Source organism: Gobio gobio (assembly GCF_949357685.1).
Source record: "Gobio gobio genome assembly, chromosome: 13".
Taxonomy (NCBI): Eukaryota; Metazoa; Chordata; class Actinopteri; order Cypriniformes; family Gobionidae; genus Gobio; species Gobio gobio.
Window position 1 is genome coordinate 2346910 of NC_137106.1, and position 20000 is coordinate 2366909.

The following is a 20000-nucleotide window of genomic DNA, read 5'->3' on the forward strand; positions in this document are numbered from 1 at the left end:
TTGCGATATAAATATCAGAGCTGTGTGCGCTAAGTATTAAACAGTAAAAATATTTTTCCTAAAATAACTTTTCTTGAATAAAAGCCTTCATCTGACCAGATAAAATAGGAAAATGTTATTTTTCTTACCTGTTATTTCCACTTTCTTTCCAGCATTATGGTTTTTTATTCTTCATGTTTTCTTTGGCTGCATTCATCAGTTGAAGTCGATTCATTCTTTTAGAGCTCCTGAGATTCAACCTTATTTTTATAATACATAATAAATTGTAGCCTATGTTCAATTATATTATTGTTTTTACTGCTGAAAACAAACTCGCGATTTGATGATAGTGATACTGGTAAGTTGAACAGGAAAGTTATTTGTAACATTGACCTACAATTCATTCAAATCATATTTTTAGGCCTATAGTTTACTTGCACTAAAATGTTAATCAATAAAATATATATTTTTTGCATATACTTACCATTATCACAGTTAATTTAAGGGATTTTAAGAAATAAACAAATCCCCTTTTACGGGTTTATTTTAGTTACATTTTTCGTTTGTCTGAGTTGTGTCAGGTCTGATGATAAAAGGCAATGCATATGGGCGACTGAATTATGCAAATGTTGTTTCTGGCAGGCGAAGGAAGAAATAGACGTTCGTAAACTGGCCTGGACAAATGTCCTGCGAACGTTATAAAGCGGACCTAAACGTTCGCAACATCTTTATCCCATATTTGGGATAATGTACACAAGTCAACAAAAAGTTTCTGGATATTTTAATCCAAAGCTCTATTATATTGTGCCTTTAAGTTATTATTATTAGGCTACTTTTATTATCAAATTAATATTACAATTAGCGCTGGGCAAAAAAAAAAAAAAATTTTCCGATTAATCGTTTTTTAAAACGTGGTCGATTCAAAATCGATTCTCAAAGGCCATGACTTGATTTTTCCCCCCCATATTTATTTCCGTAAACAGATTAACGTAAAGATGAACGTAAATCTAATTACTAGTCTTCTCCACGAGATGTCAGCCGAGATATTATAACGCAGCGAAATGCTACAAATCTGCGAAACCGTTTGATGAGACATCACCCAGACGTTGCAACACCCCCACAGCCGAACACACAACCGCTAAAAATAGATCGCACACATGCGAACGCTGGCCTTGCGTTATGATCATTGTACTTGAGCGTTCACTTACGAACGTACGTTAGCCATTATAGACATATTCAAATCATCTAGACAGCGCGGGACCAATAATTCAAACCTAATAGCTTATATTATAAACAGATTTCCTCAAATAAAAGTTACGCTGCGTCCCAATTCGCATACTATCCGTACTAAATAGTATTCGAAAAAATTATTAGTATGTTCCAAATCGTAGTATGTTGAAAAGAGTATTCCAAAGATTCCCGGATGGTTTACTATTTCCGGTCAGAATTCGAAGTGCAGATCGACGCGCTGATATTGCCCACAACCCATTGCAAGATGGACGAGGATTCGATTAGAACTACAAACGTGGATAAAAAGTGTTAAAAAACTACAATCTTGGCGGTTATGGAAGTCACACGGTTAAGTAGAGAGGGTTAGATAAAGTGGTTTGAGTGAGTAATTATCAGTATTTAACCTGACGAAAATATATTTATTCAATATTATCCACATTATATTTCAGCTGCAGCAGCATTGAGAACTTTTGTAATGATACGTTTGGGCATTAACTTTTAAACGCAAAATTTAGGTCGTAGTATAAGAAGGCGAATTGGGACGCAGCATTAGTCCACATAAGTCAGCACGTTAAGGTATTGTTGTTCGTTAAAACGGCTTTTTATGTGTCATCAAAATTGTATTGTATTTAAGATAATTGTATGCATTTGAAATATAGGTTTTGTTTTAATGTACCCGAGTGTACCTAAAATAAAAAGTTAAATATACAGATTTGTCGCTCTTAATTTCTTTTTTTATTACACACTTGTAATAAATAATACTTATGTTCAGTTCTTTTTTTATAAATATACATCTGAATCGAATCGGAACATCTGAATCGGAACATCTGAATCGAATCGATACCCAGCCCTAATTACAATTAATTTGATCCACAATTATTTAATTGCGCATCACCGCATAACCGACGCGCTGAGGATAATAAAAGATTAGAGAGATTAGCTTACTCAAGATGAACATTTTCATTATTATACAATGACTTATCGGCAGATAATTAAAATTATTAACGGTATATAGGCTAATATATATGACAAAACTATGGAAGCTTGTTTCCGCCATGGAATTAAAAAATTTAAATGGTAGTTGTGACTTTTTATCCAACAATTGTGACTTTTTTTTAAAGTTTATAACTTGCAATTGTGACCTTTTTAAGTTTATAACTTGCAATTGTGACTTTTTTAAGTTTATAACTTGCAATTGTGACTTTTTTAAGTTTATAACTTGCAATTGTGACCTTTTTTAAGTTTATAACTTGCAATTGTGACTTTTTTTAAGTTTATAACTTGCAATTGTGACCTTTTTTAAGTTTATAACTTGCAATTGTGACCTTTTTTAAGTTTATAACTTGCAATTGTGACTTTTTTTAAGTTTATAACTTGCAATTGTGACCTTTTTTAAGTTTATAACTTGCAATTGTGACCTTTTTTAAGTTTATAACTTGCAATTGTGACTTTTTTTAAGTTTATAACTTGCAATTGTGACCTTTTTTAAGTTTATAACTTGCAATTGTGACCTTTTTTAAGTTTATAACTTGCAATTGTGACTTTTTTTAAGTTTATAACTTGCAATTGTGACTTTTTTAAGTTTATAACTTGCAATTGTGACTTTTTTAAGTTTATAACTTGCAATTGTGACTTTTTTTAAGTTTATAACTTGCAATTGTGACCTTTTTTAAGTTTATAACTTGCAATTGTGACCTTTTTTAAGTTTATAACTTGCAATTGTGACCTTTTTTAAGTTTATAACTTGCAATTGTGACTTTTTTTAAGTTTATAACTTGCAATTGTGACCTTTTTTAAGTTTATAACTTGCAATTGTGACTTTTTTAAGTTTATAACTTGCAAGTGTGACCTTTTTTAAGTTTATAACTTGCAAGTGTGACTTTTTTTAAGTTTATAACTTGCAATTGTGACTTTTTTTAAGTTTATAACTTGCAATTGTGACTTTTTTAAGTTTATAACTTGCAATTGTGACTTTTTTTAAGTTTATAACTTGCAATTGTGACCTTTTTAAGTTTATAACTTGCAATTGTGACTTTTTTTAAGTTTATAACTTGCAAGTGTGACTTTTTTAAGTTTATAACTTGCAATTGTGACTTTTTTTAAGTTTATAACTTGCAATTGTGACCTTTTTTAAGTTTATAACTTGCAATTGTGACTTTTTTTAAGTTTATAACTTGCAAGTGTGACTTTTTTAAGTTTATAACTTGCAATTGTGACCTTTTTTAAGTTTATAACTTGCAATTGTGACTTTTTTTAAGTTTATAACTTGCAATTGTGACCTTTTTTAAGTTTATAACTTGCAATTGTGACTTTTTTAAGTTTATAACTTGCAATTGTGACCTTTTTTAAGTTTATAACTTGCAATTGTGACTTTTTTAAGTTTATAACTTGCAAGTGTGACTTTTTTAAGTTTATAACTTGCAATTGTGACCTTTTTTAAGTTTATAACTTGCAATTGTGACCTTTTTTAAGTTTATAACTTGCAATTGTGACTTTTTTAAGTTTATAACTTGCAATTGTGACTTTTTTAAGTTTATAACTTGCAATTGTGACCTTTTTTAAGTTTATAACTTGCAATTGTGACTTTTTTTAAGTTTATAACTTGCAATTGTGACCTTTTTTAAGTTTATAACTTGCAATTGTGACTTTTTTTAAGTTTATAACTTGCAATTGTGACTTTTTTAAGTTTATAACTTGCAATTGTGACTTTTTTTAAGTTTATAACTTGCAATTGTGACCTTTTTTAAGTTTATAACTTGCAATTGTGACCTTTTTTAAGTTTATAACTTGCAATTGTGACTTTTTTTAAGTTTATAACTTGCAATTGTGACTTTTTTAAGTTTATAACTTGCAATTGTGACTTTTTTAAGTTTATAACTTGCAATTGTGACTTTTTTTAAGTTTATAACTTGCAATTGTGACCTTTTTTAAGTTTATAACTTGCAATTGTGACCTTTTTTAAGTTTATAACTTGCAATTGTGACCTTTTTTAAGTTTATAACTTGCAATTGTGACTTTTTTAAGTTTATAACTTGCAATTGTGACCTTTTTTAAGTTTATAACTTGCAATTGTGACTTTTTTTAAGTTTATAACTTGCAATTGTGACCTTTTTTAAGTTTATAACTTGCAATTGTGACTTTTTTAAGTTTATAACTTGCAATTGTGACCTTTTTTAAGTTTATAACTTGCAATTGTGACTTTTTTAAGTTTATAACTTGCAAGTGTGACTTTTTTAAGTTTATAACTTGCAAGTGTGACTTTTTTTAAGTTTATAACTTGCAATTGTGACTTTTTTTAAGTTTATAACTTGCAATTGTGACTTTTTTAAGTTTATAACTTGCAATTGTGACTTTTTTTAAGTTTATAACTTGCAATTGTGACCTTTTTAAGTTTATAACTTGCAATTGTGACTTTTTTTAAGTTTATAACTTGCAATTGTGACTTTTTTAAGTTTATAACTTGCAAGTGTGACTTTTTTAAGTTTATAACTTGCAATTGTGACCTTTTTTAAGTTTATAACTTGCAATTGTGACTTTTTTAAGTTTATAACTTGCAAGTGTGACTTTTTTAAGTTTATAACTTGCAATTGTGACCTTTTTTAAGTTTATAACTTGCAATTGTGACCTTTTTTAAGTTTATAACTTGCAATTGTGACTTTTTTAAGTTTATAACTTGCAATTGTGACTTTTTTAAGTTTATAACTTGCAATTGTGACTTTTTTAAGTTTATAACTTGCAATTGTGACTTTTTTAAGTTTATAACTTGCAATTGTGACCTTTTTTAAGTTTATAACTTGCAATTGTGACTTTTTTAAGTTTATAACTTGCAAGTGTGACTTTTTTAAGTTTATAACTTGCAATTGTGACCTTTTTTAAGTTTATAACTTGCAATTGTGACCTTTTTTAAGTTTATAACTTGCAATTGTGACTTTTTTAAGTTTATAACTTGCAATTGTGACTTTTTTAAGTTTATAACTTGCAATTGTGACTTTTTTTAAGTTTATAACTTGCAATTGTGACCTTTTTTAAGTTTATAACTTGCAATTGTGACCTTTTTTAAGTTTATAACTTGCAATTGTGACCTTTTTTAAGTTTATAACTTGCAATTGTGACTTTTTTTAAGTTTATAACTTGCAATTGTGACTTTTTTAAGTTTATAACTTGCAATTGTGACTTTTTTTAAGTTTATAACTTGCAATTGTGACCTTTTTTAAGTTTATAACTTGCAATTGTGACCTTTTTTAAGTTTATAACTTGCAATTGTGACCTTTTTTAAGTTTATAACTTGCAATTGTGACTTTTTTTAAGTTTATAACTTGCAATTGTGACCTTTTTTAAGTTTATAACTTGCAATTGTGACTTTTTTTAAGTTTATAACTTGCAATTGTGACTTTTTTAAGTTTATAACTTGCAATTGTGACTTTTTTTAAGTTTATAACTTGCAATTGTGACCTTTTTTAAGTTTATAACTTGCAATTGTGACCTTTTTTAAGTTTATAACTTGCAATTGTGACCTTTTTTAAGTTTATAACTTGCAATTGTGACTTTTTTTAAGTTTATAACTTGCAATTGTGACTTTTTTAAGTTTATAACTTGCAATTGTGACTTTTTTAAGTTTATAACTTGCAATTGTGACTTTTTTTAAGTTTATAACTTGCAATTGTGACCTTTTTTAAGTTTATAACTTGCAATTGTGACCTTTTTTAAGTTTATAACTTGCAATTGTGACCTTTTTTAAGTTTATAACTTGCAATTGTGACTTTTTTAAGTTTATAACTTGCAATTGTGACCTTTTTTAAGTTTATAACTTGCAATTGTGACTTTTTTTAAGTTTATAACTTGCAATTGTGACCTTTTTTAAGTTTATAACTTGCAATTGTGACTTTTTTAAGTTTATAACTTGCAATTGTGACCTTTTTTAAGTTTATAACTTGCAATTGTGACTTTTTTAAGTTTATAACTTGCAAGTGTGACTTTTTTAAGTTTATAACTTGCAAGTGTGACTTTTTTTAAGTTTATAACTTGCAATTGTGACTTTTTTTAAGTTTATAACTTGCAATTGTGACTTTTTTAAGTTTATAACTTGCAATTGTGACTTTTTTTAAGTTTATAACTTGCAATTGTGACCTTTTTAAGTTTATAACTTGCAATTGTGACTTTTTTTAAGTTTATAACTTGCAATTGTGACTTTTTTAAGTTTATAACTTGCAAGTGTGACTTTTTTAAGTTTATAACTTGCAATTGTGACTTTTTTTAAGTTTATAACTTGCAATTGTGACTTTTTTTAAGTTTATAACTTGCAATTGTGACCTTTTTTAAGTTTATAACTTGCAATTGTGACTTTTTTTAAGTTTATAACTTGCAAGTGTGACTTTTTTAAGTTTATAACTTGCAATTGTGACCTTTTTTAAGTTTATAACTTGCAATTGTGACTTTTTTTAAGTTTATAACTTGCAATTGTGACCTTTTTTAAGTTTATAACTTGCAATTGTGACTTTTTTAAGTTTATAACTTGCAATTGTGACCTTTTTTAAGTTTATAACTTGCAATTGTGACTTTTTTAAGTTTATAACTTGCAAGTGTGACTTTTTTAAGTTTATAACTTGCAATTGTGACTTTTTTAAGTTTATAACTTGCAAGTGTGACATTTTTTAAGTTTATAACTTGCAATTGTGACTTTTTTAAGTTTATAACTTGCAAGTGTGACTTTTTTAAGTTTATAACTTGCAATTGTGACTTTTTTAAGTTTATAACTTGCAAGTGTGACATTTTTTAAGTTTATAACTTGCAATTGTGACTTTTTTTAAGTTTATAACTTGCAATTGTGACTTTTTTTAAGTTTATATCTTGCAATTGTGACTTTTTTAAGTTTATAACTTGCAATTGTGACTTTTTTTAAGTTTATAACTTGCAATTGTGACTTTTTTTAAGTTTATAACTTGCAATTGTGACTTTTTTTAAGTTTATAACTTCCAATTGTGACCTTTTTTAAGTTTATAACTTGCAATTGTGACTTTTTTAAGTTTATAACTTGCAATTGTGACCTTTTTAAGTTTATAACTTGCAATTGTGACTTTTTTAAGTTTATAACTTGCAATTGTGACTTTTTTAAGTTTATAACTTGCAATTGTGACTTTTTTAAGTTTATAACTTGCAATTGTGACTTTTTTAAGTTTATAACTTGCAATTGTGACCTTTTTTAAGTTTATAACTTGCAATTGTGACTTTTTTAAGTTTATAACTTGCAATTGTGACCTTTTTAAGTTTATAACTTGCAATTGTGACTTTTTTAAGTTTATAACTTGCAATTGTGACTTTTTTAAGTTTATAACTTGCAATTGTGACCTTTTTTAAGTTTATAACTTGCAATTGTGACTTTTTTAAGTTTATAACTTGCAATTGTGACCTTTTTTAAGTTTATAACTTGCAATTGTGACTTTTTTAAGTTTATAACTTGCAATTGTGACCTTTTTAAGTTTATAACTTGCAATTGTGACTTTTTTTAAGTTTATAACTTGCAATTGTGACTTTTTTAAGTTTATAACTTGCAATTGTGACTTTTTTAAGTTTATAACTTGCAATTGTGACTTTTTTAAGTTTATAACTTGCAATTGTGACCTTTTTTAAGTTTATAACTTGCAATTGTGACTTTTTTTAAGTTTATAACTTGCAAGTGTGACTTTTTTAAGTTTATAACTTGCAATTGTGACTTTTTTTAAGTTTATAACTTGCAAGTGTGACTTTTTTAAGTTTATAACTTGCAATTGTGACTTTTTTTAAGTTTATAACTTGCAATTGTGACTTTTTTAAGTTTATAACTTGCAATTGTGACTTTTTTAAGTTTATAACTTGCAATTGTGACTTTTTTTAAGTTTATAACTTGCAATTGTGACCTTTTTAAGTTTATAACTTGCAAGTGTGACTTTTTTAAGTTTATAACTTGCAATTGTGACTTTTTTTAAGTTTATAACTTGCAATTGTGACTTTTTTAAGTTTATAACTTGCAATTGTGACTTTTTTTAAGTTTATAACTTGCAATTGTGACTTTTTTAAGTTTATAACTTGCAATTGTGACTTTTTTTAAGTTTATAACTTGCAATTGTGACCTTTTTAAGTTTATAACTTGCAATTGTGACTTTTTTTAAGTTTATAACTTGCAATTGTGACTTTTTTTAAGTTTATAACTTGCAATTGTGACTTTTTTAAGTTTATAACTTGCAATTGTGACTTTTTTTAAGTTTATAACTTGCAATTGTGACTTTTTTAAGTTTATAACTTGCAAATGTGACTTTAAGTTTATAACTTGCAAGTGTGACTTTTTTTAAGTTTATAACTTGCAATTGTGACTTTTTTTAAGTTTATAACTTGCAATTGTGACTTTTTTTAAGTTTATAACTTGCAATTGTGACCTTTTTTAAGTTTATAACTTGCAATTGTGACTTTTTTAAGTTTATAACTTGCAATTGTGACTTTTTTTAAGTTTATAACTTGCAATTGTGACTTTTTTTAAGTTTATAACTTGCAATTGTGACTTTTTTTAAGTTTATAACTTCCAATTGTGACCTTTTTTAAGTTTATAACTTGCAATTGTGACTTTTTTAAGTTTATAACTTGCAATTGTGACTTTTTTTAAGTTTATAACTTGCAATTGTGACCTTTTTAAGTTTATAACTTGCAATTGTGACTTTTTTTAAGTTTATAACTTGCAATTGTGACTTTTTTTAAGTTTATAACTTGCAATTGTGACTTTTTTTAAGTTTATAACTTCCAATTGTGACCTTTTTTAAGTTTATAACTTGCAATTGTGACTTTTTTTAAGTTTATAACTTGCAATTGTGACTTTTTTAAGTTTATAACTTGCAATTGTGACTTTTTTAAGTTTATAACTTGCAATTGTGACTTTTTTAAGTTTATAACTTGCAAGTGTGACTTTTTTAAGTTTATAACTTGCAATTGTGACCTTTTTTAAGTTTATAACTTGCAATTGTGACTTTTTTTAAGTTTATAACTTGCAATTGTGACCTTTTTTAAGTTTATAACTTGCAATTGTGACTTTTTTAAGTTTATAACTTGCAATTGTGACCTTTTTTAAGTTTATAACTTGCAATTGTGACTTTTTTTAAGTTTATAACTTGCAAGTGTGACTTTTTTAAGTTTATAACTTGCAATTGTGACTTTTTTAAGTTTATAACTTGCAATTGTGACCTTTTTAAGTTTATAACTTGCAATTGTGACTTTTTTAAGTTTATAACTTGCAATTGTGACTTTTTTTAAGTTTATAACTTGCAATTGTGACTTTTTTAAGTTTATAACTTGCAAGTGTGACTTTTTTAAGTTTATAACTTGCAAGTGTGACTTTTTTTAAGTTTATAACTTGCAATTGTGACTTTTTTAAGTTTATAACTTGCAATTGTGACTTTTTTTAAGTTTATAACTTGCAATTGTGACTTTTTTAAGTTTATAACTTGCAAGTGTGACTTTTTTAAGTTTATAACTTGCAAGTGTGACTTTTTTTAAGTTTATAACTTGCAATTGTGACTTTTTTTAAGTTTATAACTTGCAATTGTGACTTTTTTTAAGTTTATAACTTGCAATTGTGACCTTTTTTAAGTTTATAACTTGCAATTGTGACTTTTTTAAGTTTATAACTTGCAATTGTGACCTTTTTTAAGTTTATAACTTGCAATTGTGACTTTTTTAAGTTTATAACTTTCAATTGTGACTTTTTTTAAGTTTATAACTTGCAATTGTGACTTTTTTTAAGTTTATAACTTGCAATTGTGACTTTTTTTAAGTTTATAACTTCCAATTGTGACTTTTTTAAGTTTATAACTTGCAATTGTGACTTTTTTAAGTTTATAACTTGCAATTGTGACCTTTTTAAGTTTATAACTTGCAATTGTGACTTTTTTTAAGTTTATAACTTGCAATTGTGACTTTTTTTAAGTTTATAACTTCCAATTGTGACTTTTTTTAAGTTTATAACTTGCAATTGTGACTTTTTTAAGTTTATAACTTGCAATTGTGACCTTTTTAAGTTTATAACTTGCAATTGTGACTTTTTTTAAGTTTATAACTTGCAATTGTGACTTTTTTAAGTTTATAACTTGCAATTGTGACTTTTTTAAGTTTATAACTTGCAATTGTGACCTTTTTAAGTTTATAACTTGCAATTGTGACTTTTTTTAAGTTTATAACTTGCAAGTGTGACCTTTTTTAAGTTTATAACTTGCAATTGTGACTTTTTTAAGTTTATAACTTGCAATTGTGACTTTTTTAAGTTTATAACTTGCAATTGTGACCTTTTTAAGTTTATAACTTGCAATTGTGACTTTTTTAAGTTTATAACTTGCAATTGTGACCTTTTTAAGTTTATAACTTGCAATTGTGACTTTTTTTAAGTTTATAACTTCCAATTGTGACTTTTTTTAAGTTTATAACTTGCAATTGTGACTTTTTTAAGTTTATAACTTGCAATTGTGACCTTTTTAAGTTTATAACTTGCAATTGTGACTTTTTTTAAGTTTATAACTTGCAAGTGTGACCTTTTTTAAGTTTATAACTTGCAATTGTGACTTTTTTAAGTTTATAACTTGCAATTGTGACTTTTTTAAGTTTATAACTTGCAATTGTGACCTTTTTAAGTTTATAACTTGCAATTGTGACTTTTTTTAAGTTTATAACTTGCAATTGTGACTTTTTTTAAGTTTATAACTTCCAATTGTGACTTTTTTTAAGTTTATAACTTGCAATTGTGACTTTTTTAAGTTTATAACTTGCAATTGTGACTTTTTTAAGTTTATAACTTGCAATTGTGACTTTTTTTAAGTTTATAACTTCCAATTGTGACCTTTTTTAAGTTTATAACTTGCAATTGTGACTTTTTTTAAGTTTATAACTTGCAATTGTGACTTTTTTAAGTTTATAACTTGCAATTGTGACTTTTTTAAGTTTATAACTTGCAAGTGTGACTTTTTTAAGTTTATAACTTGCAATTGTGACTTTTTTTAAGTTTATAACTTGCAATTGTGACCTTTTTTAAGTTTATAACTTGCAATTGTGACTTTTTTAAAAATTTATAACTTGCAATTGTGACTTTTTTAAGTTTATAACTTGCAATTGTGACTTTTTTAAGTTTATAACTTGCAATTGTGACGACTTTTTTTAAGTTTATAAGTTGCAATTGTGACCTTTTTTAAGTTTATAACTTGCAATTGTGACTTTTTTAAGTTTATAACTTGCAATTGTGACTTTTTTAAGTTTATAACTTGCAATTGTGACTTTCCCCGACAATAATTTCTATCTCACAATTCTGAGAAAAAAGTATCAATTTCGAGTTATACATTTTTTTTTGTGTGTCGCAATTACGAAATTAATAACTGCTTTTTTCAAACATGAAGTTTCAAAAACAGCTTGTTTTAATGCGAAACACATCTCTTCTAATTATAAGAGAAATATAAATCAAATCAATGATCTGCCGTTATTATCAGTACATGTTGAAGTAGCTTCACCTCAGAGAATATATACGCCGCTAATGCAAACATGGAAATATTTCCAATATTTCTATGTGACGTTTGTCACAAATTGCTTGCAAAATGATGGACGATTCACATTTTGCGTGCATCATTTCCCATGATAATAAAATGTAGTAAATTATTAAATAGATAAATATGTAAACAATTAAATATTTTGAAATATAGCCCTGATCGCACTGTAAATATTCAGATTATTTTCATGTGACTGATGAAGTTTTGTAACAATAATGCTAAACTTAAAAAGCTAAACTTTCAGACAAAAAGTAGTCCTTGATATCTAAATATACATCACCAAAGGCAGGTGGATTATGCCAGGATTATCCTCCGTCTATAGGGCTATAGCGCCATCTAGTGGCCACGCCGTGTATTACAGACGGTCCTGTAACATTCCCTCACACAGCCAGTGTTTATTCCTGTTTTTAATCCAGATTGAATCACCTCACTCGTATAGCCATTATTAGTCATATTTTAGCACTAATAATAATCATAAATATGCAGAGTCACGGATGAATAAACCAACAGTCGGTCCGTCTCTTAAAGGGCCAGTTCACCCATTAATGACAATCCTGTGGTCACTCATAAAGACACATAATCATCATATAAAGACACAATTATAAGAATTATGAGATAAAAAGTCAGAATTATGACATTGTACATGAGTGAAATTAGAGAATTATGATTATGAATTATGAAATGGGCTCTTTATTAAAATTATAACAGTTAAAAGTCGAAATTTGACATAAAAAGGGCATAATTATGATTTAGAAAGTCATGTTTGAGTTTTTAATTATGACTGTCAATTTCCAATTTTTAAATATTAGAATCACTTTGTCACAATTTCGACTTCTTATCATAATTATGTCATAATTTCAACTTGTTCCATCTCATGACTTAAAGTCAATTATGAGATTAAAAAAATGTATTATAACAATTTCAAAATTGACACTGACTCATAATTTCAGACTTTTCATCAATATTATAATTTTTATAATCTCAATTATGACGATTTTTACTTTTTCATCTCATAATTGAATTTGACTCATAATTTCAGATTTTTCATAATTATGACTTAATGATCATTTTTATCTCTGACTTAATACGACCATTTCATCTCCTTATGATTGATCATTTTAACTTTTTCATCTCAATTTAATTTTTAATCTCATAATTGATTATCATCATTTTAAACTTTCTATCTCAATTATGACTGTCAATTTCCACTTTTTTAAATATAATCATGACGGTAACAATTTCAACTTTCTGTCACAATTTAGACATTTTCATTTTATAATTATGACTCATAATTTCAATTTTTTAATCTCATAACTCACTGTGTCAATTTGACTTTGTCTTTTTTTAAATCTCATAATTATGAGATTATCATAATTTCAACTTTTTCCCTCATTATGATTGTGTCAATTTTGAAATTGTTGTAGTTTAATTATTTTATCTCAAAGTTGAAATGGTCATGAAGTCATAATTATGAGATGAAAAAGTAAAAATCATCATAATTATCTCATTATGATTAATCATTTTAACTTTATTATTTTAATTGATTATCATAATTTTAACTCATAATTTAAATTTTCAATCTCAATTATGACTGTCAATTTCCACTTTTTAAAAATTATAATCATGAATGTCACAATTTTGACTTTTGACTCATAATTTCAACGTTTTCATCTCATAACTGATTTAGTGTCCCAATTTTGACTTTTTAATCATAAACAAGATTTCATATCTCAAACTTTAGGCTATTTGTGTGTCAAATGAATGAAGTGTTGCTAACTCAACATATTGATGCATTTCTTCCACGTTCTTCCTCAAATGTTCTTTATTGGTCATAATCGTTCCTCCATAACCTGCTCCCACACACACTCAGGAGACCAGTCTCACTCCAGCACATCGCACTGGTTTACTCTCCTCAATAAGTGGATAATAAACATATGAACAGGTTTGAGTTCAGCGATCATCAGAGTTTAACAGTGGCGCCACCAGGTGGTGAAGGGAGGAACTGCAGAACATCAGATAAACACACTTTACACTTCTTCATTCACAAAAGCAGAACATGTTCATAAACCGGTGAGAACCACAGCATTGAGGATATCACACACACACACACACACCTCTGCTCAACATAACACACACCTCCTTGAGTCCTTTCAGTGTCTCTTAAAGGGACGGTTCACCTAAAACATGTAAATCCCGTCATTAAGCCTGTCGTTCATGTGACTCCAGCGGTTCAGCCTTAGTGTGATGAAGAGATGAGAATACTTTAGTGCACAAACACACACACACACACACACACACACACACAACCACTTTATTCATCAATCTCTTCTGTGTGTGTCTGACGCTGTTGATGTTGGTCAGCTCCTGCATCATCATCACACACATGCGTCACGTGACCAGCATCAGCCAATGGTGAGCCGGCGTTCTTGAAGCTCTGAAGCGTTGCACTGCACTCACTTTCACACACAGACTCACACACATACTGACACACTCTCACAAGCACTCTCACGCACTCACACACACTCACACACACTCACTTTCTCTCACACACACTCACTTTCTCTCACACACACTCACACACACACCGACTCTCACACACATACTGACACACTCTCACAAGCACTCTCACGCACTCACTTTCTCTCACACACTCACACACACACACATACTGACACAAACTCACACACGTTCTCACAAGCACTCTCACACACACTCACTTTCTCTCACACACTCTCACACACACCGACTCTCACACACATACTGACACACTCTCACAAGCACTCTCACGCACTCACTTTCTCTCACACACACACACATACTGACACAAACTCACACACGTTCTCACAAGCACTCACACACACTCACTTTCTCTCACACACATACTGACACAAACTCACACATGTTCTCACAAGCACTCTCACACACACTAACACACACACCGACTCTCACACACGTTCTCACAAGCACTCTCACTTTCTCTCACACACACTCACTTTCTCTCACACACACACCGACTCTCACACACATACTGACACAAACTCACACACGTTCTCACAAGCACTCTCACACACACTCACTCACCGACACACTCACACTCACACTCACACACACTCACTTTCTCTCACACACACTCACTCTCACGCACGCACTCTCACGCACGCACTCTCACGCACGCACTCGCGCACTCTCACGCACGCACTCACTCACGCACGCACTCTCACGCACGCACTCTCACGCACGCACGCGCTCACACGCACTCTCACGCGCACTCACGCACGCGCTACTCACACACGCACTCTCACTCACGCACTCACACTCGCACTCACACACGCACTCACACACGCACTCACACACGCACTCACACACGCACGCACTCACACACGCACTCACACACGCACTCACACACGCACTCACACACGCACTCACACACTCGCACACACACTACCTTTCTCTCACACACTCACGTACTCACTTTCTTTCACACGCACTCTCACACACGCTTACACACGCACTCTCACTCGCACACACACTACCTTTCTCTCACACACGCACTCACACACGCACTCTCACTCTCACACAAACTTACTTTCTCACACACTCACTCACGCACTCACTTTCTCTCACACACTCACTCACACGCTCTCTCACACACACACTCACTTTCTCTCACACGCATTCACACACTCACTTTCTCTCACACACTCACTCACTCACACACACTCTCACACAGACACTCACTTTCTCTCTCACACGCGCTCTCACGCACTCGCACTCTCACACACACACTCACTTTCTCTCACACGCATTCACACACTCACTTTCTCTCTCACACGCGCTCTCACGCACTCGCACTCTCACACACGCGCTCTCACGCACTCGCACTCTCACACACACACTCACTTTCTCTCACACGCATTCACACACTCACTTTCTCTCTCACACGCGCTCTCACGCACTCGCACTCTCACACACACACTCACTTTCTCTCACACGCATTCACACACTCACTTTCTCTCACACACTCACTCACTCACACACACTCTCACACAGACACTCACTTTCTCTCTCACACGCGCTCTCACGCACTCGCACTCTCACACACACACTCACTTTCTCTCACACGCATTCACACACTCACTTTCTCTCACACACTCACTCACTCACACACACTCTCACACAGACACTCACTTTCTCTCTCACACGCGCTCTCACGCACTCGCACTCTCACACACTCACTTTCTCTCACGCACTCACTGTCTCTCACACTCTCACACACACTCTTCTCGTCTGTGTCTGACGTTGGTCAGCGCATGCGTCACGTGACCAGCATCAGCCAATGGTGAGCCGGCGTAGAACTCAGAAGCGCTGCACTGTATTTACTACATCAACAGCGTCAGACACTGACACACACAGAAGAGTTAGAGCACTTAAAGTGTTTGTGCACTAAAGTATTCTCATCTCTCCATCACACTAAGGCTGAACCGCTGGAGTCACATGACTATATTAACCACGTCTTTACTTCCGTTCTGGCCCTTGAAAGTGGGTGTTGCCGTCTATGGAGGGGTCAGAGGTCATCAGAAATATCTTCGTGTGTGTGTGAAGATGAACGACGGGCTCACAGGTTCGAAAGACATGAGGAATTAATGACGGGATTTACATGTTTAGGTGAACCGTCCCTTTAAGGCCTTACAAATCAAATGTTTACATAAAATATAAATAAAGGTAAATAAGACACCTCCCCAAAACCAACCACATCTAACGTACAAGCATCGGTTCTCACTCTTCATAGTCTTTTCACGTACAGCAACACTCGGTATATTCAAGACAGTTACAGTTTGCAATCTAAAAAAACACAAGATGGCTGCTCAAGTTGAAACACAAAATGGCCACTCGAGTTGAAACACAAGATGGCCGCTCAAGTCTCGTGGATTAGAGTTTGACTTTTGCCCCTGAAATCCAAACTGATACTGGAATGATCAAGTTGAAACAAGATGGCTGCTCAAGTTGAAACAAGATGGCCGCTCAAGTTGAAACACAAAATGGCGGCTTAAGTTGAAACGCAAAATGGCCGCTCAAGTATCGTGGATTAGAGTTCGACTTTTGCCCCTGAATCCAAACTGATACTGGAATGATCAAGTTGAAACAAGATGGCCGCTCAAGTTGAAACACAAAATGGCGGCTTAAGTTGGAACACAAAATGGCCGCTCAAGTATCGTGGATTAGAGTTCGACTTTTGCCCCTGAATCCAAACTGATACTGGAATGATCAAGTTGAAACACAAGATGGCTGCTCAAGTTGAAACACAAGATGGCCGCTCAAGTTGAAACAAGATGGCCGCTCAAGTTGAAACAAGATGGCAAGAAAACAAGAAAAAAGACTTGAGCAGCCATCTTGTTTCAACTTGAGCGGCCATCTTGTGTTTCAACTTGAGCGGCCATTTTGTGTTTAAACTTGAGCGGTCAAGTTGAAACACAAAATGGCCGCTCAAGTTTAAACACAAGATGGCTGCTCAAGTCTTTTTTGCCCCTGAAATCCAAACTGATACCGGAATGATCAAGTTGAAACACAAATGTAAAACCATCGATCTGTAGAAAACGAATAAATTAAGAGCCCTGGATACATGTTAGGATCATCTGACGTACTCTTATATATCAATGGGCTTCAGCGCTGACAGCAGCTTCACCTCCGCGAGCGGGTTTCTGGGAGAACCCCTGTAGCGATTGATATCGCTTTCAGACGATGACTTGGGATGTTCGTTTGCGGCGTTCTTATTGGCTGGTGTCTTATTGGCTGGTGTCTTATTGGCTGGTGTCTTATTGGTGAGGTCTCCGAGCGCGGCTGGTTTCTTCGGAGGAACCGGAGGATTCATGGGCCGCTGGAGCGAGTGCAAAGCTAAACTCTTCATCTGAGTGGCCGCACACCAGCCCATCCGGACGTCCTTCCGGCTCCCGACCAATGAGTTGATCCGCCTGACGGACTGGCGGACCGGCGTGCGCTGGAACCTCAGAGGCGATCGGAGCGCTTTGGCTTTGGGCGAGGTCAGCGTCATCATGTTGAAGAGCTTAATCTGCTCGGCCACTTTCAATCGGCGCGCTTCGCTCTCCTGGGGATTTTCAGGCTTGCTGACCAATGGCGATTCGCTTGGTGTGTTCTGCGTTCTGTACGGAGTGGACTGGACTTGGATGTGTGTGAAAGCTACAGGACTTTGGATGTCCAGCGCGTCGATCAGCTGACTGCAGTCTTCAGAACACAATGTGGCGTCTTTCGGGAAACTCGTGCCTTCGCTCTCCAGCCTGAGCGAGCCATTGAGGCTGGTCGGTCCACTGTCAAACAGGGCACTGTCTATGTGGAGCGGCGACAGCGGAGTGAGATCCACCGGCCCGGATGTCTCGCTGGGATCCGTCTCAGACACGGATTCGTGTGAGGTGTCGGCCCGGTTCTGCTGGATGATGTGGTCACTGGTGGGTTTCAGTAGAGTGGGTCCGGTGAACGGGTCCCCGGCGCCGCTGAGGATCTTGGGAATGTCGGGTGGAGGTTTGGACACGAGCATGGGCTCAGACCGGGAGACGGGGGTCTCGGAGATGGAGTCTGATGGGAAGGTCAGAATGATGTCGGGAGTGTGTCCGCTCCACACACTTGAGTCGCACTGCGGGGTCAACAGGTTATCCTCGGACTTGCTGATGAACTTGGCGCCTGTGAAACAAACGTGGACAATTTAAACACCGGTCAAACGTTTGTTTTGTAAATTATTTAATTCGATTTTTTTCCCAAATTCCGTTTTAATTTTGGTAACACTTTAGAATAATGGTCATTAGTTAATGTATTAACTAACATGAACTAACAGTACATTTGTTACTGTATTTGTTCATCTTTGTTAACGTTAGTTAAAGGGGTGATGAATTGAGAAATCAACTTTCCCTTGAGCTTTTGATATATAAGAGGTCATGGCAAATATAAGAATATCCTGTAAGTTTCAGAGCTGAAAACTTTGTTAGTCAAAGAAAAGCTTTTATAGACACCAGACCCAGAAAAACGATCTTGAGCTTCATCCTTACGCCGTCGCACGAAGAAACTCCGCCTCTACAGAATAATAAGCAGGTGTAATTCAGAAGCCCCGCCCACCGACTCATGGAGCTGGTCGGATTGCGCTAGCCAGCAGCAATAAACATGCCGAGGATATCACCATATTGCTATTCCTGGTTGTGGAAGAACACAGTCGCTGCATAAGCTTCCTTCGGATCCTAATATTAGGAATATGTGGTTGAACTTTATTTCTAATGTTCCAGCTCACGTGGGGAAGACGCTGTATGTGTGTTCGCTTCATTTCTCCGCGGAATCGTTTGAAAACAAGGCACAGGTTGACACTGGATTTGCAGACATATTGAGATTGAAACACAACGCTGCTCCATCTATATTGGACCCGACAGGAATGGTGCAGCACACTTATGTGAGTAAAACATGTCTTTTATACGTGTTAGTATTGCATTGTTACAGATCGTTTGATATGTGTACGATTGTGTATTGATTATGTGTAGGCCTACGTGTCTATCCAGTCACACGAGAGACTTGTAACGTTATGTGTGTGTCCGCGCGAGTGTGTGTGTGTGTGTGTCCGCGCAAGTGTGTATGTGTGTGATTTAGTGTTTGTTTAATATTTTGCGAGTTCTCTGAGCATTTCCCCTAGACGACTCCTGGGACAGACGGTAGCTGAAGCTCATTAAATATGCAAATCTTATCCAATCCTAGCCGTGGGCATTTACTTCCAAGTCTTCAGTTCGGCACGCCCATCAAATCCGAGTGTTTCTCAGAGAGCCTCAAAACCAAGGCAGAAAATAGCCTATTATTATTCATTATGATGTTTCTGAATGTAAAAACCACATAAACGCCATAAGTTGACTTCTGAGACAACAGTATAAAAAAATTAAAAGCATTTTAGCACTACACGTTATCAGTCTAAGTTGTGGAAACACTCGTACTGTTTTATTTTTGTAATGCATTGATGTTTTTTTTTATTGTTGTTGTTTTATATGATGTCCAGTCCATTCTACCCCGTCATTATGTTCATGATATTATTATTTTTTATTTTTTAAAGGCTGATGATAGTAAAACTGTACAAAAATTGCACCTATGCCACATTACAGCCTAAAAACAAAGAGCAAGAGTAATTACATCTAACATTCATGCACAAACTATTCATTGAGAACTAGCAAAAGTGTTTGTTTTCCAGTAGATGGCAGCAATCTT

The 20000-nt window shown here is 33.0% G+C and overlaps 1 protein-coding gene across 1 annotated transcript in view; it reads right to left on the reverse strand.

Annotated features, from left to right (window-relative positions):
• Window positions 1-17400: 17400 nt before the first annotated feature.
• Window positions 17401-20000, reverse strand: part of arhgap11a (Rho GTPase activating protein 11A) — a gene marked incomplete at its 3' end in the record, with an annotated part of 34515 nt that continues 31915 nt past the window's right edge. The window contains exon 12 of the mRNA XM_079833965.1: window positions 17401-18449. Within this exon, the coding sequence (XP_079690091.1) occupies window positions 17401-18449 (1049 nt within the window). The remainder of the gene's footprint in view (window positions 18450-20000) is intronic.